This window comes from Pungitius pungitius, chromosome 20, assembly GCF_949316345.1.
Source record: "Pungitius pungitius chromosome 20, fPunPun2.1, whole genome shotgun sequence".
Classification (NCBI taxonomy): domain Eukaryota; kingdom Metazoa; phylum Chordata; class Actinopteri; order Perciformes; family Gasterosteidae; genus Pungitius; species Pungitius pungitius.
The window spans coordinates 10,080,971-10,107,319 of NC_084919.1; the positions used below are offsets into that span (position 1 = coordinate 10,080,971).

At 47.7% G+C, this 26,349-nt stretch overlaps 1 protein-coding gene across 2 annotated transcripts in view; it reads left to right on the forward strand.

The window, feature by feature from the left end:
• Positions 1–26,349, forward strand: part of LOC119194525 (protein eva-1 homolog A) — a 58,901-nt gene that overhangs the window by 8,447 nt on the left and 24,105 nt on the right. For both annotated transcript variants that reach the window (XM_062559709.1, XM_037448611.2), the window contains exons 2-5: positions 7,048–7,271; positions 8,599–8,722; positions 10,040–10,192; positions 16,019–16,162. In XM_062559709.1, the coding sequence (XP_062415693.1) occupies positions 7,048–7,271; positions 8,599–8,722; positions 10,040–10,192; positions 16,019–16,162 (645 nt within the window). The remainder of the gene's footprint in view (positions 1–7,047; positions 7,272–8,598; positions 8,723–10,039; positions 10,193–16,018; positions 16,163–26,349) is intronic.

Consider the following 26,349-nt stretch of genomic DNA (forward strand, 5'->3'; position numbering starts at 1 on the left):
AGATCTTAAAATAATTTTGGTGCCAAATGCATCAATGAAAGTTTCCAAATTTGTGCTTCTCGTCTTCCATCACCTCAGCAACGCCATCAGGTGCTCATCGGTACCAAAGTGTTGTCCAGTTGTTGTTTTTTGGGGGAATAGTTGGTTTTGTTGAGGGCTCCCTCGTAGAGAACAGCCTTCTGCGACTCTAAACCCTAGATTTTGGCTGGAAGCGAAACGGGATCCTTGCGTTTTGACCCCTCTCTGTCACAAGCTGTCCTCTCTAAGCCTCGGACTGCCGCTGCCCCACCCAGCGATCACTTAAATCCAATCTGCCGGTGAGAGGACGCCTAAAGGAAGGTGCATCTGTCAGTCACTTTGGGACACTAGGTCTCTCTACCAGTGACGAGGCCGTCTGGGTGCCACCCAACTCTCCCGGGCCATAAAAGTGACCATTAAAATGACAGATTCCCCTTCCTTCCGGCTCTCCGGGGCCCTCTCTCTGGGCTTTTCTTTCTGTCACACGCCTTTTTCTTTTTCCACTCTGGCGGCCGTCTGGACTGGGCATCCAAACATCACGGAGGCCCTTAAACCACCCCCCCCCCCCCCCCCCCCAAGTCCTGTGTCTGAGCAATGGTAAGAGACATGCATCTTCAGAGGCTCTTGAGTAAAAGCGTCCTCTCACCCAGTGCCCTTTGACCCCTGGGGGGGGGGGTCATAAGGAGGGGCACGTGCTCACAGAGGTCACGAGAGGTCTCGGGTGGGACCAGTTTTACGGGGATTGCGTCGGTTAGACTCCTCTGTCCAACCGGGAGGCCATCTCCCCGAGCCCGGCAGATGTCTGGTACCCAATCACCCCCCTCAGGATGAGCTTAGACAACAGACCCACAGGGGGGGGGGGGGGGGGGACGTCCTCCCATTGTCTGCAGCAGTAAGCTGACGCTGATATCCCGAAACATTCACCGCTGTCTTTTTGGCCACCGTGGCCTGGCTGTTGGCCTCAGCTTCTCTTGTGATTTTGTCCAGGCCGAAAAAAAACATTTATTTATATCCATTTTGAGTGCAAAGGTTCCTTAGAGCGCCAACTTTCATACGCATCGTCCTTTTGTAGATACTCAACTGTAGCAGTCTTTGACCACACTGTGTTTGCCACAACAGTCATCTTTCCAAAATCATAATTAATATGTGCAAAAATCAACAATTTAAAAAAACATTTAATGTAATAATGAAGCTCAAGTTGTCTGGGCTTATTTATTGTCTTAAGACGTCCCTTTTTTGGTATAATGAAAATGTATCTTTTATAGTTTGATCCTATCCAGTTCCATTCGTCCTAATACACACACACACACACCGTCCACTATAAGCCCGGGAGACTGCTACTGTTGGACTCGTCTGCAAATAAATGAGCTGTGCTCCTGTCCAGCAGATTGCCATTACTAGGCCTCTGCATGCCGCCGTGGGTTTAAGTGCATATACACACGTGTGTGTGTGTGTGTGTGTGTGTTTGTGTGCATAGGTGTTCGAAAGATAAGCCATCGGGTAAGAACAGTGTTTGTGTCTCCGCTTTAATGACTTCAGCTGCTCGGGCTGCGGCCCCTGTCTGTTGGGAGAGGAAGGGGGGGGGGGGGGGGGATGTGTGTGCAGACTGTAGGAGACCATCACCTGTGGATATTTATGTGCGGAAAACACACAGCTAGCCCTGTGGAAACATGTTTCAATGCACTCCTCTCCTACGGCCGGATCCGTATTCCTTTGTGCGCTGTTCACACTTACATTAGCTGATCAGTGGGATGTGACGCTTTAAAGCAAAGTGGGAAGCACACGCTGCTTTACATCCTGGAGAGAAGGGGAGGAAACTCTTTAGTGGAAAGTCAGAGAGCAAAACCACTGCTGGGGTTAAATCCAGGGGACCAACCTCATGTTATTAAGCCCACTCAGCTGACACTCCCCCCCCCCCCCAAAAAAAACCTTGTACGGTGTGTGTGTGTGTGTGTCTGTGCTAACGTGTATAGTAAGTAGTCTAGGAATCCTGCACCTCACTCACTTCTTCAGCCGTCACGCGGCACCCAGTGATGCTGCCAATGCGACACGGCCCCCACTTGTGCTGCACATCAATGCGCTGCCAATGACTAAAAAACACATGTATTCATGGTATTTAAACTGGTCAGGTTTTTAAAACGTGTTGGAGAAGGCTCAAAGCCCTCGACGGGGAGCTAGCTACCTGTGTCTTGAATAGCGAAGCGCTACGTAGAAGGAGTCCCTCGTAGTGACAAGCCTGCAGCGTGTGAACAGCCAGCTTTTGCTTTTACAAGCTTTAAGTTTTATCCCCCAAAAAACTGTAAGCTCTCCCTTTTCTGGTCGACTTCGTTTCTGAAACGGCCTCCTATTTTGATTAAAATATTGCTCAAATCCCCTTTTTGTCGATCTAAATCCTGCCTTGTGAGCAAGGCACCGCCCAAAAACAGAAATGGAGAAAATAATTAAACTAAACCACAACAATTCGAACAGGAAGTCTGTGTTCATACTCTTGCACAATAACAAACTGAACAATGTTGCTTGTCTGATGTGAGCCAGCAGCATGTTTGTTCATCCAATCTCCAGATCACAACAGTTCATCAAATATCATCTCTTTGCCAAGAGGGCAAGAGGTGCGTGCTTGCAATGGTCATTTAGTCACTCAGCACTTAATACCTTTTGACTTTGAATGTGCAGCACTTTTAAAAGCAATCCTGCTCAACTCAAATTGAAGGTTTGAGCAAAATGCTCTTTTTCTGCCCTTGAGCCGAGATAAGTAGGTAGAAAGTAGGTTAATCCAAAACATGACTATAGCTGCACGACTAATGCATTGTGCGCATAGGAATGCAGTGCATTTTAGGAATGCTTTTTTTTTTTTTTTTTTTTTGACCAGAATTTAAAAAGCTTTCACTCTGCAGTTTTCTCTGGCATCTTTACAGCAGGCCGTTGGCCGTAGCTTTCTTTCTTTCATCATGTCTGCTGTGCAGCGGTGTGTCCTCTGCGGCGTCCCACGTCTCTTCATGTCTAAGGTCCCATTTCATGTCGAGACACCTCCTCGGCCCCCAGTCTGAATCGGCCTCCTCGTCTTCAGCCCAAGTAAGTTCGGCTATGAAGAGGTGTAATGCAGACTTGTGACGCGGCGGTTGTCCTTATGCAAACGGCGTGCCCTTGTGCCGCCTCTGGGGTCGGAGCAGGAATGTAATTACTACGAGGCCTAAAGCCACCAACTCGGGCCTTTTAGACCTCTGCTGCCACATCCTGTGAGCATTGGCTTCCTCTTAAAGTTTCCCTCAGCTTTTTTTCGTCCAGAACAATACGCTGTTTTTCCTCTTCTCTCGTCCATGTTACGCCTTAATTATTTTGCAATTGTCCTTTGGTTTCAGTATGTCTTTATCTTCCGCTTTCCTTCTCCGTCACTTGTCGTCTTCTTTTCATAGTCCTCTTTGTCTCCTCTAGAGTGTTGCCAGAGCGCCTTTGAGAGAAAACCTTCGCTCTTCCCAGTAATCACCAGTTGACAGAAAAAGCTCCTCCTCCTCCTCCAGCAGCAGCAGTCCTCCATCTTTGAACATTTGATGGCTATAATTTGCCTAAAATAACACCAATAAAATCATGAAGCTGTAAATGCCTAAATAGCTAATGTACCAAGATGAAACGCGATACAGCCTTTGATTTGGTGATTCTGAAGAAAGTCTTGGTTCCTTTCTTTCTATGGAATGTTCTTTTGACGCACGATCTATTTGAAACTATCAGTTACAACTCTTATTCCTTCCTGCTGATTATCACCACAAAACAATGGGAACTGGAACCTTTGAACCACTAAGCTAAGATTTAATGTTCTACTATTACTGCAATATTAATCATTCTTTCCACACACAAGAGGCTTTACAAACCTATTACCTCACAAGCAACATGAACGCCCGTTACATGAGCAAGCTGTGCGATAATGAGCAGCATAAAGCCTCACCTCCTGGCTCCAGCCAATAGGAGGAGGTGGCATCTTTCAAATGCAGTGGAAGCCCTGACTCCGCCTGAGCTCCACCTGAGCAGCGCTCTGGAGTCGACACCCCCACGTCGCTCATTCGTAACAGACACTGAACACCTCAGCCTAGTGGACCATGAAGAAATTGAATGAAAGCTTCCCTCTGGTCTGATCTGAAAGGAGGGACAGGTTGCAGATCGCATCGATTGCATCCAGCTGGGGAAATGCACGTTATGTAGAAGTAATAAAGAAGCATATTTACCCACAACCTGCAATGGTACGCTACCTGCGCCAGGTTGTGTCCAGTCCGTGAACCCCAGTGGGGAAGGACCAAACAGGACTCTTTCTTTGTCATGTTGACACAACATAGCAACCCGTCACTAATCTCCATCACACCGGACCTCTCAAACGACGGGTCAGACTTCCCGGGTCATTACATGACCACAAATGATGAGCCGGCGATCACAAGGGGTCTCCCATACAGTCTTTACAATTTGCTGAAAGGTTACGGAAACTCTTGCCCCTCGCATTGTGTGACAAGCCCCCATCAGAATAAAAAAAAAAAGCAGGAGCTGCCGTCGGCGTTGTTGTTTATAACAGAATAAATTGACCTTTTTCGACCCGCTTCGCGACAAAAGCTGGTTCCCGGACATCATCGCGACCGCAACCTCCTGTCTTTTTAATGATGGAATAAAGAAACCAGCAGACATAATAGAGCAGTGCCTTTTGTCAAGGGAAAAGGGCAGAGAGCTAGTTAAGGAAGGGGTCTGGCCCCACATGAAAAGGAACCGGGAGGACAAGAGACGCCTGGGTGTTCCTCCTGCATTGTTCGGCCTTCTGCCTCTGAGGGACACCTGTCATTGGCTGGCCCGAGACGCACAGGTGCCTCAACCCCGCCTGATTCGTTGGCCTTGAAAGGAGTCTTCAGTCAACAGGTATAGCGGGAGGGGAACAATAGTGATGATCCTGAAGAAGACAGAGGGGGAGAGAAAGGGGGAGAGGATGTCTGAAAAAGAGATTCTTTAGAAAGCACCTGAGGGTTTGTGTGAGATAATCTGTTTTTGGCTTTATCCAAAATCTCACTTTGTAGGAAGGAGGAAGGCGGGATCAGTGTTTTGGTTGGTGCGCGGCATCTGCAAAAATGTCAGTCATCCACCTTCATAACCTCGCCGCCATTTCCACGGTTACACCCCTGCAGCCGAGGCGTCGGTATAACTGGAGGTGGTGGGGGGAGGGGGGCGTAGCTAACTCGTGGTTTCTCATGGCACGGGCGCTCTGCCAACAACCAGTCTTAATAATGTGATACTGTTACCCCGCCACGCCACACACCCGCGCCTCAAGAACCCAGCGCCATGGCTTGCCCCTACTTTGTTTGTTTTCACGTGTGTGTGTGTGTGTGTGTGTGTGTGTGTGTGTGTGTGTGTGGTCTGACTGCCGGGGGGAATGCCAAGTTCCCTCTCACCCTGGTGGAATGTGGCAGACCTGTGTGTGAGCCGGGGATCGCTGTGGGAGGCAGAGAGAGAGACTAGTTAAGTCCACAAGACTCAAAGAAAGAATCTAAATTTCAGTAAGTGACGGCATAAGTGCAGCGGCTTTAAAAAAAAAAAAGAACATTAAGTCGTATAAAGAGAACTTATTTTCATTATTTAAAGATGTTCTTTTACCAGATCTTATCTCAGGGTTCCAATTTCTTTGATATTAAACCGGTATGGCGGATAGAACCTGGTTTGGATCAAATAAAATAATCAATTTAAAGGCAGCTACTGTTTCTAGTTCACATACTGATCATTTTGAAATGGGAACGCTCGTGCACCTGTTTTTCCATTTTCACAACCCAGCCCCAGGTGGAAACCTGTTACTGTGAGGTTTAAATACGCATCTCCATTCAAAGCGGCCGACCTTTCAAAGCCTGAGAATGTTGCTAGTTTTCCTTCAGTCTTTTATCTGTGGCCATGGTGATAAGGGGACAATGTGTGTGCTTTGCGTCTGTGCATGTGTACCAACGCGTGTGTTAGAGAACGCCGTTGTTTCCACTTCTCTACCCAAACACTAACCAAATACAGGTAATTTAATCCCAGTGTTTCCACTTTGTGTGTGTGTGTGTGCGTTTGTGTGTTCACTTCTCTTTAAATGTGTTTGCAGAGCACTTAGAAGGAAGCTCGAGCTCAACCAGGAAGTGGTTTTCAGTTAAAGTTGTACAAATTGTTGCATTTCTTTGAATTGTCTCCGTATGAGTTTGATCAATTCATAGTAACCTTGATGCATTTGGGAAATGAGACATTTGAGACTCGGAGTCTATTATATTATATGCTATTATTTAAGTATGTCTTTTTGCTGTTTTAAAGGAATCAGAGCTTTTATGTGATTTGAAGCGGCCTCCAATGCTCTGTCCAATGAATGGTTTATATAATGTTTCTATTGACTAGGTCTAATACCAGCTAGCTGCGTGGGCAAGACACACTAATGGAAATAGAAAACGTATGCATGGAATAAAGCCCGCTCCGTGATGTCTGAGGCATCAGGTGGCTTCTCAGTGGCAAAGCGAGGCCTCAACACCGTGGAAAACTCCCAAAGGGGAGGCATCTGTGCCTCCCGGTAACAGAAAGTGTAATAAAGTCAGGATTTAAAAACCCTCCTTGTCAGGTATTCAGCTCATATCAAGCAGATAAGCGTGGGTTCCACGGGCATTACCGTAGGGCCGAAGCCAACATAAGCTCCGGCTTCACCTTCTCTGTGTTATTGTGGCGTTCTAGGCCTGGAGGAGGGGGGGGGGCTTCTAGATGTGAGCAGTGATCTGCAGAAATGCAGCGACTGTCCGTGGAAACGCGCAATTTTGGAACAAAAAGAAACCATAGCATGCCTCCAGCCCTGTGCGTACCATGCAAATGAGGGATTAAATGGTTGTTTAGCTCGGTCAACGCAAAGCAGTGGTAAGAGCTTTAAACTGCTAAGTAAGGATTTTCTTCTTCATTGGTTCCAGTTTAGTTAAATGAACGTGCGGCTTAAAGACGCGCACGGAGCGCGAACGATGTCATCGGGCTGCGGCTCATTTGGCCTCTTTTGCTGTCCCGCAGGGTACCTGTCCAAAGTGTTGAGGAACTACACAGAGCAGGCCTGTGACGGGGACTTCCTGTCCGCTCGCTGCCCGCCCCGCACCACCATCACCGTCCAATCCGCTTTCTATGGGAGGAGAGGTGCCTCTGACCTCACGCAGTGCCCTCAGACCTACCAGGCCCTCCTAAGTTCTCACGACGCTTGGGAGGATGAGCGACAGTGTTCTGTGTCCACCGCACTACAGGTCGGTAACCGCCTTTGTGTCCGAAAATGGTCTTTTTCTTTTACCTTTTCTTCTATTCCTCATAATTGGTGTACTAAGACTCCGTTAAAATGTGTCCCGTGTGTCTCCTAAGTGTCGCAGACCTGGATCCTTTCGCTCTTTGGTATTGGCTCTTATTCTCACACACAAATACACATGCACACACCCGCAAAAAAAAAAGTTCCTCCTGAGAGAAAGTGTCCTATAAAATTGACCACGGGGTAATATTTCCGAGCACCATAACGATTATGTAAGGCTTTGTGAGGAGGTTTTCCGGCAAATTACGCTCGCTAAAGAGGAAGCATGCTTGTTCCCGTGTACACACAAAGAGATTTCATGGGGTCTTTGCCTCAGCATCCTCTCCTAAATGGGGGTGCGGCTGGACTAGAACCCTCCCCTTTCAGCGTCAATACAAACACACACACAAACACATCCTGTTCAGCATTCATCCTTTGGTTTATTCCTGGTGGCCCCTGCCTTCTAGCATCGAACACCCTCCACTTCCACAATAGACGGGGCAGCCATGAATGCCCGGGCACAGAGGGGGCTTTGTGCTGAAGTGAGAGAATGACTGACTGCTGCGCCACACGCATTAGCACGACCCCAGAGAATCCCATCATACGACCCGTTTGTGACCCCGGGTCGGTTGGTATTTTTCATGTACGTCTCCGTAGGAATATGGTCGCTGCCAATAATAATAATAATAATAATAATAATACTGTTGCATGATACAAAATACAAATAGAAAGGTGGTTCCTTAATAGACAAATTGTTTCACTATTACAACTAGAAGCATTCAGCATTGCGGTACTTTTATATTTGATTGTTGGTGTCTAACATTTTCCATCGTACTACAAAACGAGTTATGTCTCTGAACAATGTTACCTTGAAATGTTAAACTTGCTTTAATCTATTCTTTTCTATTTTTCTAAATCCCCCCGTGTCTCCTCCTGCATTGCGTGCTCTATCGTGGTAGATCCTTCTCCTCCTCTGTTAAACTCTGGGTCAAACGGAGCAGAATCCATCGAGTCAATCCCCTCAAGAGTGGGATTTCGGTACCGGGGGAAGCTGTTGTGTTGGAATGTGCTCACCCGGGTTTCAGCTGGCTGAAGAAGATGAAACCAGAGAAGCTAAAGGATGCCATGAAATGAGCGGCGGTGCTTTCTCTCCAGCCTCCTGATTCCTGTGGCTATGCGTTTGTAGTGGTTTTAGGTTGTTGTTTTTTCTGATGTTTGGTCTCACCATCATTGGCTTTTTGTCCCCTCCCCCCCTTCCCCCACCTACCTGCTGTCACTCTGTCCTGCTTTAGAAAATGCTGGACGAGTGCCAGGACAGAAGGAGCTGTCAAGTCCTCGTCAACAGCCGCGTGTTCGGGACGGACCCGTGTCCTGGCAGCAGTAAATACCTCATTGTCTGGTACAAATGTCGACCCAGTAAGTCCCTCACCGCCTCGTATTTTGACCGTGATACATGTTTGGGTCTTTCCCTCCTTTCTTAGACACCTCCACATAACGCACCGTTGATTGATTACATTATAAACATTCAAAGAGGATTATTAGTGGAGCTAGAAGTGTTGCTTTGGAAGTGGATCTTCGTTTCAAACAAAGGCAATGAGGTGAATTGATGATTTGTCCTCTGCATGTATTTCCTCACTTAGTATTGCACATAGTTTTTCATCTGGTATTTAAAACATCAACAGTCTCACAACGCTTTTCGGACTACCCTTCTCTGTTGGTGGTACCCTGCTGCACACCTTTTGATTCCTACACAAGATGGAAATGTTTAAGAATGTTCTAAACGCCTTGAAAAGTGAAAGAGGAGAAATTTCCAAATAGCTGGCTAATGTAGTTTTTGACACCTGCCACTCAAACTGGAATACAAAGTGTTTTTGTTTATGTTTTTAGCAGCTATATCTTTTACAATTGGGATCTTTATATAATTTACCTCTCCACTGACTTAAAAATCGGGTCGATTCTACACCGAATCAAGCATTGCAGTATCTACGCGACTCTTTCATTCCGTTGCTTCACTTCACAAAAAAAACCAAAAAACTCTTCACGCCTCTTCCCTTTATGCCTCTCCTTCCCTCTCCCAGTGAGCCAGGAAGCTAAGAGTATCACTCCAGAGGGGAGCCACAACAGTGCAGTAATCCCACCCACATTCTGGTCCCCATTCACGGCTCAGTGCTGCGCAGCAGCTCACACTAGAGCGACCAGTAGTGGGCATTAATCCACTCCTACTTTTTTCTTCTCCCACTGGACCCGGGAGGGGGGGGGCCCAATCAACAGATCTTTGTTCCCTGTCACTTAACCAATGACTTGTCAGTGAAGGAGAGAGAGAGGCTGCATGGGGGTGTCAGTGAGCTGCAACGGACAGGTGTCGCTGCCTCTGAAAGGAAAGGACAGGCGGGTGAAGGACAGAGGAAGTGAAGGAGAAAGGAGAGAGGGAGCAAGGCCCACCAGTGGAGCCGCTGCGTGGGTCACAGGTCACTGTGGCTGGCTGGATGTGTGTGTGTGTGTGTGTGTGTGTGTGTGAGGAATGCCTCTGCGTGGCTCTACACGTCCACGGAGAACAACTCCACCTGCCTTCTCTGCCCACGGAGCCTTCTCTGCCCACGGAGCCTCCTCCTCCGGTCCTCTGCTCCCAGGAACATCTGCTACTTTGTGTTTGTTCGTTCGTTTGTTCGTTTTTTTTTGTCGCCGTCAACCCTTCCTGACACACGTGCGCGTGCTCTGCCCTTCTGCCCCCAGACGAGTACAAGAGCAAGGTGGTCTGTGAGGAGGAGCGCATGAGGCTGAGCTGCAAACCGGGTATGCAGATCGCCGTTTACTCCGCCATGTTCGGTCGAACTCAACAGGGCACCCTGGAGTGTCCCCTGCACCACAGGAGGGCCCCGTCAGTAGGTGAGGCACCTCGTCCCCCTCGCACACTGACGTTAGCAAGAGAGGAGAGGGGCGACATGCTATCACGTGATCATACACGTGGGAGAGTCAAAGATTGGATATGAACTGAGGCGGTGTTCAAAATGCTGTTTGATCATGCTGTAAAATGTGAAGACTTAATAGTAATATTTCAATTAAAATCACCAAAAGCCAAGCAGATGATTGTACACAGTATAAGTGCACAATATAGTACCAACTGTCAACCACACACACGTGCACACACCCGTAACCAGTAAGCAAGTTGACCGTGAGACCTGGGCGGCTAAAACTGTACATGTCGCCATGTCCAACACTTTCTTTGACAGTTATTGAATTTCAATGTAGTCTTTTTAAAATTGTCTTTAATTGACCACCATGCGTGCAGAACGCTGCCATTTTTGTTGGTGGGTAAAGAACAAAGACACGTTTTCTCTTTGTCATGACAACTAACTGTTGGCGTACTGACAGGTTCTGTCAGACAGAGCTGAAAGCCTCACAGCAGAAGCCTGAAAGACATTCCTATGGGCCTGAGGCTGGTGTTTTGTAGTGAGAGTGAATCATAACATCATCAATACTATACCATCGGTGTTTTGCTCCATTCACAGCTCTAGTCTTGGGGTCAGCGTGGGCTCAGGAGAGGAAACAGATTTCTTACATGAAGACACAAGCTGAGGATGCAAACTGAGCCAATTTTGCATGATGTTCAAATGGGTCTCCTTGTCAGGCTAACGTTCTCATACATATTCATGATGTCGGAGAGAGGAGCTTCCCTCTCGGCTTTGACTTTTTTCTTGTTGCTGCCACACTCCTAAGTGGTTGCATCTCTTCCTTGCCTAGAGATGCCGTTGTGGTTGGGTAAGATTTCCTCATTTCCTCCTCAGCCTGATCTTAAAGAAACACCGGCCTTCCACGCCCCTCCTCGATGTCAGCTGTTCACACCGCTCCATAGCGACTACTCCAATATCCTAACTTAAAAAAAACAAAAACATATCACTTTTTAACATGTATTCCTCTTGTCATGTAAGGAGATGTGTGGAACCACCCACTCAAGCTCCGGAAGCTGCGGAGATCAAACATGCAAACACACATTGGCAGGAGAATTGGGGTGGAATGTAGATCAGGTGTCTCTGTCGTCCCGTAGAAAAGGGACAGTATTGAGTTCCCTGTGTGTGTGTGTGTGTGTGTGTGTGGGATATCCAGATGTAACTTCACTCTTATTTAGAATGTTAATGACTCTAAGCTTGGATCCATGACAAGTTTTACTAAAACCACAGCTAGTGCTGATCCCAGCGTGCTTTATTTTGCCTTAACTTGTTCTGCCTTTGTTTCATTAACGTAGGGATGGAATTGTGAGCTGATGTTAGTGCTTGTGAATAAGTTGCCCGAGCAGGGGCCACTTTACTATATTAAAACACACAGGCGTCAGCCACCTAATAATAAGACCGATATAGAATGGCATTGTGTGCGTGTGTGTGTGTGTGTGTGTGTTATTGTATACCATACAAGCATCGAGGTCTGCTTTGAAGGAATCTCCGCCCTCCTCCTCATGCAGGTGGACCAGGAATGTGTACGTAGGTGAGACAACGTTGGCCTGATATCTGGTTTCACTGAGGATTAAATACAGTAGCCGAGTTCTGGAAAACTCTACTGTTACAGTCGTACAAAAGCCGGATTACAGCAGAAGATAATGGTGGTGTTTACCATCAGATCTCCATGACTTTGTTACACAAACGGTTTCGTTGACTTTACGTACACAAACGCCTTGCTGTTCCTGTTCGCACGTTACACTGCACGTATTTTTTTCCCTCCCTCTCCATCAAATTCACACACCCACAGGCGTGTACACACTGGGAAAACGCCTCCTCGGGCGCCTCCAGACTGCCGAGACGTCCCTCTGTGGGATTTTCCCCCGTCCACTCTGCCTTTTGATGATGTGGCTCCCACGTCAACCAGGAGCAAGGGGCGAGGGTGTCTGGAGTGACAGCCGAGACGCACGCAGTCGATTCACATGAAATGACTTTTCCTCCCCCCCCGCCTGCAGGCCGAGGTGGTGCGTGGTTCCTCACTCGTGTGTGTGTGTGTTTGTGTGTGGCTATTCATGACGGAATCATCTCTGATTGGCAGCTTGTTTTGTTTTCTATTTGTCTCTTTCAATGTTCAATGTGAGTTTGAATCAACGAGGTGTGTTATCGTGATCCCGTAAAGCACGCCGCGTCGGCAGCCTCACTGCTAAGCGAGGTCGCACACGGCTGGCTGCACCTGCCCAGGTGCACTGTGCGTGTATATTCAGTCAGACATTACAGTGTGCAGCAGCCACCTGTCGCGTAGAGCTAGATTTGTTGTTGCGGCCTGCTAGCGATCGCCTGCGAAGCCTCTCGTGGATGTGGTTTACCTTGTGAATTCCGCACGCAGCGTGTTTGAAAACACGGGAGGAAAAGACGGCTTGTCGCGGAAAATATGAGCAGTGCGTCCCCGAAGGTAAGACCCCTTTGATCTCGGGGGGTGGGGGTGGGAGTGGTGGAGCTGGGGCAGGTCTTGGCGGCGATGGAGAATCCTCAAAGCAAAGGGGCCTGCTTCAGCCCTCCTCTCTCATCTGCCCCATTACCATCACACACACACCTCTTGACATCTAAATAGCCCCCCCCCCCCCCCTCGGCATGCAGGGTCTCAGGCTGCTTCTTTTACTTTTTGAAAGCCATTGCGCTTTCACTTTTGAGGTTTGTGCTCCGGGGACAACAGGGCAAGCAGCAAGACGTGTGAAGCCATGAGCGCGGACGGACCGGTGTCTCATGTGATCACAGTAGCTTTTAAAAGCCCAGCATGCACAGCTGCAGGTCAAATTTAACGCCTTGCTTTTAGAATTCGGTTCCAGTTGTTGGCGTGAACGCTGACTTTCTGACTCTGATGCGTACAGAGCCGATATGACGCGGTATGTAGGTGTTATGCTGGACTAGATTAGATCAAATACAGCTGGTTGTGTCGAAACCTGTCCTATAGTCTACCTAAAGCAGGAGTGGACTGATTTCTTATATATGTTTATATTCCAGGTAACAATAGCATCAGTCTGCATATGTTTTCAAGGATAACCGGTTCAGGGTGAAGGGTCCCTACTGATTGGAATGGAGATGTGGTGTTTGAATGTATGAAGTAACATGCTGTATGTCAGGGATTACATACTTGAGTTTGACTGTTTTTGTACCAAGCGCCTCTAGAATAAACCTGATTGACTTACAAAGAGCTGCAGAGGATCTCTGTGTATTCTCAGTGACACGTTTAGACTGCATGCTGTAATACTCAAATTCATGTATTATTATGTTCTAGTAGCATTAAATCCTGCTGGAGGAAGTAGAACTTAAACGAGCTGTCACAAATGCATGAAGGCTTTTCCTAGAACACACATGTTTAACCTTCACAGCATCACAGCATCTGAAAGTCTTTAGTTTTTTTTAATCCCGCAAAAAGGACTTAAGCCACCCGAGCAAATGATACGCATCTCCGGTGAGTCGTGGTAGAGGAGGAAATAAGTGCTTTTTTCCCAGCCCATTGTCTTGTAAATTCCAGTTGTGAGGATTGTTGTGGAGCGTCGCCATGAGGATGTTTCTGGGAAAGGTTGCTTCCTGCTCCTGTGTTTATATTGGAAGATGCGGGGGGAGGGACAACCGCTGGCTGCACCCACAACACACCCCACACTTCCCGAAGCTCTCAAAAAGTCCACCATCACAACACACAACAGCTCCCATTGGATGATGTCACTGTTACACAATCCTGGGGGGGGGGTTGATGCTGGTTTCAGGGCAAGCGGCCAGAAAGTCCGATACACAATGGATGAGTGATGTGACACACTGAGCTGCTGGTACGTGGCTGCGTACCAAGGCACACCTTAAGAGCAGGAGCCTCACTCCGCTTCAGCAGGTAACGGCAACAATAACAGGCCGTGTATCACCCATCTGAAGAATCTGCTTCCCCTCGACACTGTGTTGGAGGGAGTACCCTTGAGGGTAAAGGTCAGAGGTATCAAGAGTTATATGCATGCTCTTGTAGGTGTGTGCGTGTGTCAGGGAGAGAGAGAGGGGGGGGGGGGGGGGGGTTGTATCGAATAAAAGCCGGCAATGACAGTCAGAGGAGGTCAGACCCTGAGGAATGCTCATTGCAATGTCTCTATGTGCGTATGTGTGGCGAGCCAGTGGACAAAGAATAAATGTGTGTTTGTCTTGTCTTATCTGTCCCTGAAACCCCTCTCTGGACCCCCCCCCCCCCTGCTCAACGAATCACCCAGCTGCAGCTAATGGGGGGGGGGGGGGGCTGCTGTCTGTCAGTGGCCTCCCTCGTCAGAGAGGAAGGTCTTCAGCGTCGCACACCAGCTCAAACGAGCCAAACGGAGAGCAGATGCTAATTGGCAGCCAATCAGGGAGGCCAATAGGTCTCTGCCTTGCAACATCTGCACGTGGACACGGGTACAGATGCAGGCAGAAGTTACTGTGCTCCTGGGTGTGTGTATTAATGCTGTCAACAAGTATTCTATAATCGAGTACATATTCAAATAGTTCACGTCCGAGTGGACGGACGTTGATTCGGGTTCTCAAGAAGCTTTCTACGCGCTTTGTTTGATCGGGTTTCGCTACTAGCAAAAGAGAAAGTAAAGTGTCGCCCTTTGATTCAGATGGTTGTAATCCAAGATGACGGGACTGCACAGTTGGACCACTCAGTGAGTTCCCACTGGATTGCTCTCTTTTCTCCCCCCTGAGACTGGGATGTTTGACCCTTTGACCCTGTGCCATAACTCATTGTGGCCTGTCGACGTGTGAGCCCAGCTTCAGCCGTCTTTTTCTCCCTACCTGTCGGGTCCCTGGGTGTGTTTGGGGGCCCACCGGGGCAGACGCTGCCCAGTGTCCACTTTCAAAGGCCTGTCTCCTTGTGTTGTTTTGAGCGGTCGAGGGGGGGGGCCGCGGAGAACCCTCGGCCCATCCACGTTCCCACAGGGTTCAGCGCTGCGCTCTCCTCCAGTTTGGGGTGTCACGGGAGTTCACTTGGTGGAACAAAAAAAATACTGATTCCACCTGTCGCGCCCCCTTCGCCAATGCAGTTGAAGTTGAATTGCATTTGGGCTAGCAACACGACGCTGGTTTGTGGATGGCTGAAATCAAAACCAAACTGAAATTAGTTTGTCAAAAGACAAAAAAAACACTTTCAAAATCCTTTAAATATGTAATTATCTCTGTAGGTTAGACAATCACTGTTGTCTAAACCAAACAATAACTAATGAATCATTAGTATGCAGATACTTTTAGCTCAAACGTAAACCCAGTAAACAGTTGGCTTTAAAGAAGGGGAAAAGGCAAGAGAGCCTAATCGTTCCGTCCACACTCCCCCAGAGGAGGAGATCTGCAGAACAGACGAGCTGGAGGAGCTAGTGATGACGTATTTAGAGTTACAACCGTCACTAGTTTTCTGGTCACACACACACACACACACACACACACTGGATCAGGTAACCTTTAGACAATGTGAGGCCCCTTTGAGGTTTCTGTGGTCTGATGAGGATCCACCTTGGAAGCTGAGGAGACTGTATCGTACATATACACCGGTTTTAAGAAGGAAATGATAGTAGTTACGTAGCAGCTAGAAACCTTTTTTTACTGAGAAATGCATAATCACCAAAGGCTCAGTGATTCATCTCCAGATCATTTCATTTTCTGATTCATTTAAAGGAATCTCATCATAGGCTCAATATCCCAGAGCCTATGATGAACTCCTCCGGATGTCTGATACTCACTCAAAACCTCCTCTTCCTCTCCATCTTTCTGTCAGACTGCCAGTCGTCGGTGGCTCTGCAGGTTCTGACCGCCCGCTGCCAGGGAAAGAAAAGCTGTCTGGTCCGAGCCTCCACCAGAGACTTTGGGGACCCGTGTTACCCCGGCACCAGGAAGTACCTCAACGTCATCTACACCTGTGGTGAGTCCGCCATGCGCCTTCACCGAGGGCTTAACTCGCTGCCACTAGGGGGCAATGTCCGCTCACTAATGTGCTTGTCCAGGAGGGAAAAAAATGGTGCCATGTTTTACTGAGAAGGTCTGTGCGTATTTTTAAGGTGTGATGATGGTCATGATGAGGATGATGCTGTTGGGTTTTTGTTGTTGACCTCTATTGATCTCTCTAAACAGTGCACAATAAAGGGGCCACGTTTTGTGGGGCCAGCAGTGGGACTATTGCTCCTTGGCTGCTTTCATTAGTCGTTTGAATATTATTTCTAAGTAAATAGAAAAGCTCTTCAAAGATTTAAAGGTCATGATTGCTTTGCAGCCCTTTAATGGTTCCTGAACAAATGCAGGGTTGGTTTCTTGGCAAGTGAAGGAGGATCCTGGCGCTATACCTTCTATTTTGACCTAATGTCTGGAGAAAGACAGTCTTCCTTATCTGTTCCCCACCCCTGGGATTATCCTGACTTGTCAAAGCTGTAATACATTAACCTCTTGTGTTGAGACAAACTGACACACACACACACACACACACTATCCAGACTACTCTAACACCAGGAGTTGATCAATCAGCACCATGGTGTGATTACACAGAAAAGACATTGGCACATGGTCTATGGATCACTGTTACACTTGACCTTTCAGTGGGTTTTTGAGTTCTGAATTTAAATCTTGAGTTTCATAAGATATATTCTCCCCTGGGCTTGAAAATCTATATAATGTTTCTCTTAGGACTGCAAACGGACCCAAATCGTGTGTGTGAGTGAGTTGCTATTCCCCCCCCCGCAGCCCTTTTGATGCGTGAATTTACGCACAAGCCCGAACTGTAATTCTGAACTGGTGATCACACTTTATGGCCGTGGCGTCTGGTTTATAAAGATCCACCACCATAAATCCTTCGTCTCCGAACCCCCCCGTGCGCTGCTCCAAGAAACCATCCATCCTTTATCCCAGCGACAACAGCTCCGCACCAACGAGAACACACGGGCTACCCGGCTGTGTTTATGGAGTCTTTTTTTTTTTTTTGTTGCTCCGACTGACCTCCCCTTATCGCTCTCTGATAACGCCACCTACTCTCCTCACAGCTCCGGTGCTGAGTTGGGTCGGTAAATGTGCGAGGTATGTGGGACGGTGTAAATGTGTGTGTGTGTGTGTGTGTGTGTGTGTGGGAGGGGGTTAGAGATGGAGGCTGCTGGCGTGGGTGGAAAAGGTTGAACGTGAGTAAATCACGTCCAGCCGCCGCAGACGCGCAGTCACCGGTCGCTCCGGGCTGCAGCCAAAGTGGTCGTTTTGTTTTTTGGGGGGGGGGGGGGGGAGATCCTCTTTCATTGAGTGTGTGCAGAGTTGACCCCATTTGTGTCGGAGTCGGGGGACGGAGGATGTCTGTCTGCACATGATTGGATGCATTACTGCGTGTGCGAGGTGGTCGTTGCAATATTTTGTTTCCGACTGATAAAAGTGGAACTTACCCAAAGAAAGTGATGGTATTCAGTTCGGCTCTACATTACATTACATTACATGTCATTTAGCTGACGCTTTTATCCAAAGCGACTTACAATAACTGCATTTCCACATAGAGATACAAACTCCGAAGAACAAGTAACAAGAAAGTACAATTTTCATCAAATAAGCAGTTTCAAAACATGTTATAGAAAAGTGCCATTATAAGTACAATTTAAGTGCTACCAATTTGTTAGTGCTACGGTTTGCTAGTGTTTTAGTCAAGGTAGAGTCTAAAGGGGTGTGTCTTGAGTTTTCGAGGGAAGATGTAGAGGCTCTCTGCGGTGCTGAACAGTGATTTATTAAGCCATCAGACCTCGGAGCTCTGGCTTTTTCTTTACACGGCCCTCGGGCGTAGACTCGCTCGTGAGCAATAAGACTGAAGCAAATGGCCCGGAACCGGCCATCAGACGCGCCCCACACGGGCCGCCGCTGTCGCGCTTCACTTCCATGCATGCGCCCCCCCCCCCCCCCCCCCCCCTCCTGGAGGAAGTCCTTACGGTCTGTTTGTTTGTAGAAATGAAGCACTTCAGGCAGGAATCCGATCGCACCTCGAGATGTTTGACATCTCTGTATTTTAACGCGATGACGTTCGAAACCAGCTTGCAGCAATGAGTTATGTCCTTCGCAACTCCTCTGTAGTTTCAGCTTGGAGATATTTACCCAGAATGCAACTGTTGATGAATGAGCTTGCTTAGGGCACTTTCTTCAAAAGCGACCTTCAAATGTGGTCCCCTTTTGAAGTATTTTTTTTGTGTAATCTTGTGTTGGATAGTTTGTCAGGCCTATTAATGTATCAATTTATGTGTTTGAGGAAAACGGCCACTTCTGGCTGATGTCATAAAAGTAAAATGTGTCTTTTGTCATGTGTAGTATCCTATTTTTTTTTTACAGCTCGCTGAACCAGACCTCTGAGGGCCCTCGGTGTGCCTTTGTACCATAAAGCACAGCGATGGCTCTAATCGCATCGCACCACACGTGGTGCATAGACGTCCTCACATGTTGCTCACATCTTATCCGGAAGAAGTCACAGGCTTCCCTGCACAGTTCTTCCTCCCCTGAAGCGTTATTAAGGCTTCAAGCTTCATATCGAGGCCTCTCTCCTGAACTCCGCCCTAGAGCTCTCGCGCTGTTGTAGCAGATCACCGATTGAACCATCTACACACTAAGAGCAGACTTTCAGGGGGATAAAAAGGTTACGGAAAGCCTAATTAACAGGTCCAATTTCTGCGCAGGAAATGGATTGATTGGGGGCCGTTAGCTGGTTAACACGAGGTCTGGTTTTGGAGAAGGGGGGGGATCTCGCGATGGAACAGGCGGCTTGAGGCATTTCGTATTCTAGGGTTGAAACCCCAAAAGGGAATTTGAATCTTCAAGTAAATCCTTATAAAAGTATAATTAGTCCAATTGATATCCTTATGTCTGGGTTCAAATACGGGACTACTGTGGCTTTTGAATAGGATTCAGGAAAACGATATGCAGTCTAGCTTCTGAACCATTACTGTGTATCAAATATGACGAGTCTCAAAATAGTCGGTGCGGCGTTATCACAAAATCTAATTAGCCAAGAAATATTTTTTTTCCTGTTGAGCAAACCGATAGTAACATTTTGAAAATGTTTGTGAGGTTTTAAGGATTTTTCAGTTATGAAATTGCAGTCAATAAAACCGTAGAGAAGAATCACTGGGCGTGATTTAAACCCACATTATATTTATTAAATAAAACACAGATAATGGATTGTTACCTCATTGTCCAAGCTGGTCTTGAAATGAAATTCCCCTCTTATTTTTTTATAATCCTTTATTTCTTTGGCAATGAGGATCCCGAAGTAGCTTCTAGAGGAGCGGTGCAGTTACTGAGCCGTGCTACTGCTATTTTGAATGCACACAATCCGAGCAGCAGAGGCTCTGTCAGCCTCCATGTGGCTCGGACGGGTCGCTGGCGGGTCAGCTGCAGGACGGAAGGCAAAAACACACATGTGGATTCAAATGTTATGCTATTGCAATGTCATACATTGACGAGGCTTGTCAGTGCTGCTCTTATGATGAACGGCACCTCCATGAACGGCAACGGTCGCAACGGCTCTCTTCGATTGGCCGGCTTGTTTTACCAGCTGACCCTGCGGGCAGGACGCGCACCATCGGCGCACATGTGCCCAGATGCCTGGCCAGTAAAACCGGGCCATTATCCGGTCCAGTTTTGTCACTACCCACGTGTCTGGTCATCGGGTTCTAGTGAGCCGCCTGGAAAGTTTTTTCCAGACGGCTTTTCGGCACCAACAACTGGGTGTTCTCCTGACCGGTTTGAGTGTCACGATTCACCCTGTACAGCCTGTCCCTGATCAATGAGAAGTGCGGGTATGATAACGTTGCGTCGGGGCGCACCATTTGACCATCACTTGGTCTGAAGCAAAGCAAAGCGTAGAGTATCATCACCAGACTGTTTGCAATTCGAGAGCCAGCGGAGTCTCCGTATAGGAGGCTACGTCGGTTCCCCGTCCCTGTCTGCAGCGTCGGAGCACAGCACACATCCCCTATGTCCCTGGCTGTCGTGACCGCAGCCCCACGCACTGCCCCGCTAATTTATGAAACCCTCACTAGTCCGTCCCCAAGATTAGAGGGTGCGTAAGGTGGGGAGCCAACCTTCACTTTATGCTGCCCGCACCTCAAACACTCCTGTCCTGCCAGTTGAGGTGCTCTCTGCGGGTCAGGAAGAGTGCCGGGTCAGGGTGGTTCTGGAAGCTCGCTCCCCCGGGTAGGGCCTAGTGACTGCGGGGTCTGTCGGGGCCGAGTCCCGACCAGCGGTTCGGACCTCCTTCGCGGCACGAATTTATTATAATTGTATAATATTTATTTATTTATCTATCTATTTATTTTACACAACGTTTTAATAAATGTATAATTTTATGATGACATTATTTGTTTAATATTGAACAGTTTTGAGAGTCCAGTAGTTCCGTATAAAAGTAGTTCCTTGTTGCCAAGCCAAGAGCAAATTTGTTTTGTTTTGTTGTGTAGCCTGATTAAAAGGACGAGACAGGACACGAAGATACATTTATTTTTCTTTAATGTGGGTTCTTTATTTCCCCCGACTGCACTCTTGGAGCACAGCGTTAATGGGTCAAATTAAGAAAATACTTAGGACGGTGTACACAAATAACAAAGTGCTTTTCTTTACGCAGCATAACCTAGCATAAAACTAACTTACAAAACAACCGTAGCGACTCTCTCCTGTTTAAACAGAGACAAAGAACATGTACATCGGTCTCGTACCAAACTACTGTCGTTCCTTCAAAAGCTATGAAAACGATGAACTCACTCGGCGCCGGAGTGCACGGCTCCATACACGTGCACACCTCAATCCACGGCAGCTTGTATCTCCCCTCCAAACGAGACAGTAGCACATAACCCAAGAACACACGGTGAACAGTTAAATAATCACAATTTACATGGTAAGTCAGGTTTATTAATGCACAAACACTTACGCTGAAACGACACACTCCCAGAGGTGTCCCGATGCTAACCGCCAATCTGTTGTTGTCAGTAGCCGCCAGGTCCCGTTCGGCAAATCCCGCGATTAAAGTGGCAGCACGCCCGCACCCTCCTGCCCCCACTTCACCCGGCAACACATGCGTCACTCCATTCCAACCAGTGACATCATAGGAAATTACGTCACTGGCCTCGATGCGTCATTGTTGCCAGGTGACATCATAGGAAATTACGTCACTGGCCTTGATGCGTCATTGTTGCCAGGCAACAAGGTGACGTCATAAGAATTGAAGTCAACAATCCATTCTGTGAGTCATTATTTCTTTGCTGGTGATCCAAAGGAACACACTCTTGGTTATTGGGGAGAAATTCTCTGTTCTTGATTGTAAGTCAGGTCATTGGCTCATAACCTTTTGAACACTGACAACAATACAACTGTTTTTAAGTTATCTAAACCAACATTTAAAACAACAGGTGAAATGGCTGAAGCAATCACACCGGCTTCCCTTTTAAACCAGGGACCATCAGTATCAAGGTTCAGCGCAGATGATATGAGCCTGCCGGAGATCTCCGAAGTTCTCAAGGTTCTTCGCATGAAAATTCATATGAGTGGAATAACGGTAGCAGGATGGGAATCTTTAAAGGTAAAAAATGATCAAATCGAACACCACAGAAAGGAGGAAGCCATTTTAAGGACAGCTTGTGAAACCCTTCAGAAAGAGGCGAAGAGTCTGATTGATAAGGTCAAAAATCATCAACATTTTGAAACAATCTACAAAGACAAAAAGGAATTAAACAAAGAAATGTCCTCTAAACATAAAAGACTGCAAGAAGAGGTGTTAAAAGAGCAGGAAAAGCTGACGGCTTTAAAGAAACTGATGATGGACAGTGCAGTCATGACAAAAAATAATGAGGATTACGACAGAAGGATTCAACACCTTGAGGCTGAACTGAAAAATGTATCAGATGAATTTAAAAACGTCTCCAAGGCTAATAAACAGCACATTGATCAGCTAACAATAAGGAAGGAGACTGTTAAATATTTGATGACTTCCTTGGAGACCACAAGAGCTACGAACCGCTTGGCTATCCAGCGTCAGCAACATAAGATGGATGAGCTGAACACAGAGATAGGGGACATAAGAAGCAAGCTTCCAGCTCTCTATAATGAAAAAAGGGAATTCAACCAGATAAATATAGATCTGCAGCAGGAACACGATCCTCTGATCAAAAGGGTGAAGATGTTGCGTGAAGAGCGTGACCAAATGCTCCACGACACGGACGCTTTGAAGAGCCAAAACATCAGTTTAAAACAGGAAATCCAGGACTTCAATCAACAGCTTGCGTCTTTGCCGAACCAGTTGCTTGAAGTGGGAGTCCAGAGGACGATTCTGGAATTGCAGCAACAACAATTAATTAAGACCCACACGGAGGCCTCTAACCAGCTCCTCTGTAAAAAAGACTGGAAGTCAGAGTATGACGAGAAGAAAGCTCTAAATGACAACTTGCAGCAGAGCATCAATGAATGGAAAGAAAAGATCGAGCCTCTAATGAACAGTCTCACGGATCTGGATGCCTGTGAAGCAAACTACAAAGCACTGAAGGTCAGTATAAAAGACTCAGTGAAAATGAACAACAGTCTGAAAAAGCAACATCGGTCCCTGGAAGCCAAGCTCTCAAGCAGACAGGAGTATGTACAGAAAAAGAAGGCAGTAAAATTAGAGAACCAAACAGTGGAGGCTGAAAACCGCACCCTTGAGCAGCAGGTTGAGGAACTGCGCTCTGCAGTTCCACAACCTGCCCTTCAGGTAAAGGACAATTTGCCTCGTACCAAAAGGCCCTGGTTTAGGGTAAGATGGCCATTAAGCAAAAGTCGGAAGACCTGAGATCTGAGAGGCCGGGCATCGCAGCGTCGGCAGTTCGATAACCAGCCGCTCAATGTCCCTGAGCGAAACAGCCGAACTGCTCCCCGGCGTGTTTACGGCAGCCCACTGCTTCCGCAGTGGGTCGAATGCAGGGAACAATTTCCCCAAGGGGCCTTCTTAATGAAGGTGAACATCTTGCATGGTACTTTACTGTGCTAATGTAACGTCAATAGGCCTCCTATTGGAGTAACATCTTCGGTTTTCTCCCGGTGCTCGGGTTTCCTAAAAATACTGTAACATGGTACTCTACTGTGCTAATGTAACGTCAATAGGCCTATTGAAGTAACATCTTCGGTTTTCTCCCGGTGCTCGGGTTTTCCTAAAAATACTGTAACATGGTACTCTACTGTGCTAATGTAACAGCAATAGGCCTATCTTCGGTTTTCTCCCGGTGCTCGGGTTTTCCTTAAAAATTACCGTACATGGTCCTCAACTGTGCAAATGACGTAATTTGACATCACCTCGTAAGGTCATTTTACATTACATTTAGACATGGACGGTTTTCTACCGGTGCTCTGGGTTTTCCTCAAAAAGAATCTTTCTTGGTCGATTACATTCGTTCTGCTATAAAAGTCCCTTATCCGAAACAACACAAACCAACATCACAAAAAAAGAATGTCTCTCGGTTACGTATGTAACCTTCGTTTCCTGAAGGGAACGAGACGCTGCGTAAAGACGCTTGGGAACGCCCCTGCGTGACCGCGTCATGAGGCACGTGTAAAAACTAGCCAATGGCGAGCTGGTACATCATAGGCGGGGACGCCGGACCAGGGCGCTATAAAGGGACCCGAAGGGCAGGACCATTCATCTCTGAAAGGCCGAATCGAGTACCATGGGCAGGCCGGGAGTATGGCAGAACGTTTACGCAGCGTCTCGTTCCCTTCAGGGAATGAAGGTCACATACGTAACCGAGAGACTCAGGGAACTCAACCTTTCTTAAAGACGCTGTGGGAACCCTATACCCACTCACCATACGAGCAAGTGACCGTGGTGTGAAGTTTTAAAAACGCACACTCGATGAGAGCACCTGTGCTCAAGGCGAGGGTCAGTCCCCAACAGGAGGGCTTCTGCAGCCGCCATACCCAGATGTTATACGCCTGGTCCGACGTCAGGAACGGAGGACAGGGTGCCACAAAGGAAGAGAGATGCCCAAAGGCAGACGGGAAGACCTGTGGAAAACATAACAGTAACGTCAATAGGCCTATTGAAGTAACATCTTCGGTTTTCTCCCGGTGCTCGGGTTTTCCTAAAAATACTGTAACATGGTACTCTACTGTGCTAATGTAACAGCAATAGGCCTATCTTCGGTTTTCTCCCGGTGCTCGGGTTTTCCTTAAAAATTACCGTACATGGTCCTCAACTGTGCAAATGACGTAATTTGACATCACCTCGTAAGGTCATTTTACATTACATTTAGACATGGACGGTTTTCTACCGGTGCTCTGGGTTTTCCTCAAAAAGAATCTTTCTTGGTCGATTACATTCGTTCTGCTATAAAAGTCCCTTATCCGAAACAACACAAACCAACATCACAAAAAAAGAATGTCTCTCGGTTACGTATGTAACCTTCGTTTCCTGAAGGGAACGAGACGCTGCGTAAAGACGCTTGGGAACGCCCCTGCGTGACCGCGTCATGAAGCACGTGTAAAAACTAGCCAATGGCGAGCTGGTACATCATAGGCGGGGACGCCGGACCAGGGCGCTATAAAGGGACCCGAAGGGCAGGACCATTCATCTCTGAAAGGCCGAATCGAGTACCATGGGCAGGCCGGGAGTATAGCAGAACGTTTACGCAGCGTCTCGTTCCCTTCAGGGAATGAAGGTCACATACGTAACCGAGAGACTCAGGGAACTCGACCTTTCTTAAAGACGCTGTGGGAACCCTATACCCACTCACCATACGAGCAAGTGACCGTGGTGTGAAGTTTTAAAAACGCACACTCGATGAGAGCACCTGTGCTCAAGGCGAGGGTCAGTCCCCGACAGGAGGGCTTCTGCAGCCGCCATACCCAGATGTTATACGCCTGGTCCGACGTCAGGAACGGAGGACAGGGTGCCACAAAGGAAGAGAGATGCCCAAAGGCAGACGGGAAGACCTGTGGAAAACATAACAGTAACGTCAATAGGCCTATTGAAGTAACATCTTCGGTTTTCTCCCGGTGCTCGGGTTTTCCTAAAAATACTGTAACATGGTACTCTACTGTGCTAATGTAACAGCAATAGGCCTATCTTCGGTTTTCTCCCGGTGCTCGGGTTTTCCTTAAAAATTACCGTACATGGTCCTCAACTGTGCAAATGACGTAATTTGACATCACCTCGTAAGGTCATTTTACATTACATTTAGACATGGACGGTTTTCAACCGGTGCTCTGGGTTTTCCTCAAAAAGAATCTTTCTTGGTCGATTACATTCGTTCTGCTATAAAAGTCCCTTATCCGAAACAACACAAACCAACATCACAAAAAAAGAATGTCTCTCGGTTACGTATGTAACCTTCGTTTCCTGAAGGGAACGAGACGCTGCGTAAAGACGCTTGGGAACGCCCCTGCGTGACCGCGTCATGAAGCACGTGTAAAAACTAGCCAATGGCGAGCTGGTACATCATAGGCGGGGACGCCGGACCAGGGCGCTATAAAGGGACCCGAAGGGCAGGACCATTCATCTCTGAAAGGCCGAATCGAGTACCATGGGCAGGCCGGGAGTATGGCAGAACGTTTACGCAGCGTCTCGTTCCCTTCAGGGAATGAAGGTCACATACGTAACCGAGAGACTCAGGGAACTCGACCTTTCTTAAAGACGCTGTGGGAACCCTATACCCACTCACCATACGAGCAAGTGACTGTGGTGTGAAGTTTTAAAAACGGACACTCGACGAGATCACCTGTGCTCAAGGCGAGGGTCAGTCCCCGACAGGAGGGCTTCTGCAGCCGCCATACCCAGATGTTATACGCCTGGTCCGACGTCAGGAACGGAGGACAGGGTGCCACAAAGGAAGAGAGATGCCCAAAGGCAGACGGGAAGACCTGTGGAAAACATAACAGGACCTCCAGTACTGAACCGACCGGGCAGTTAACTGGGTCCGCAGTTGTTCCTACAGCAGGTGGCACCATCTACCGGCATACGCCCTCCTAGACAGGAGTATGTGCAGAATAAGAAGGCAGTAAAATTAGAGAACCAAACCGTGGAGGCTGAAAACCGCACCCTTGAGCAGCAGGTTGAGGAACTGTGCTCTGCAGTTCCACAACCTGCCC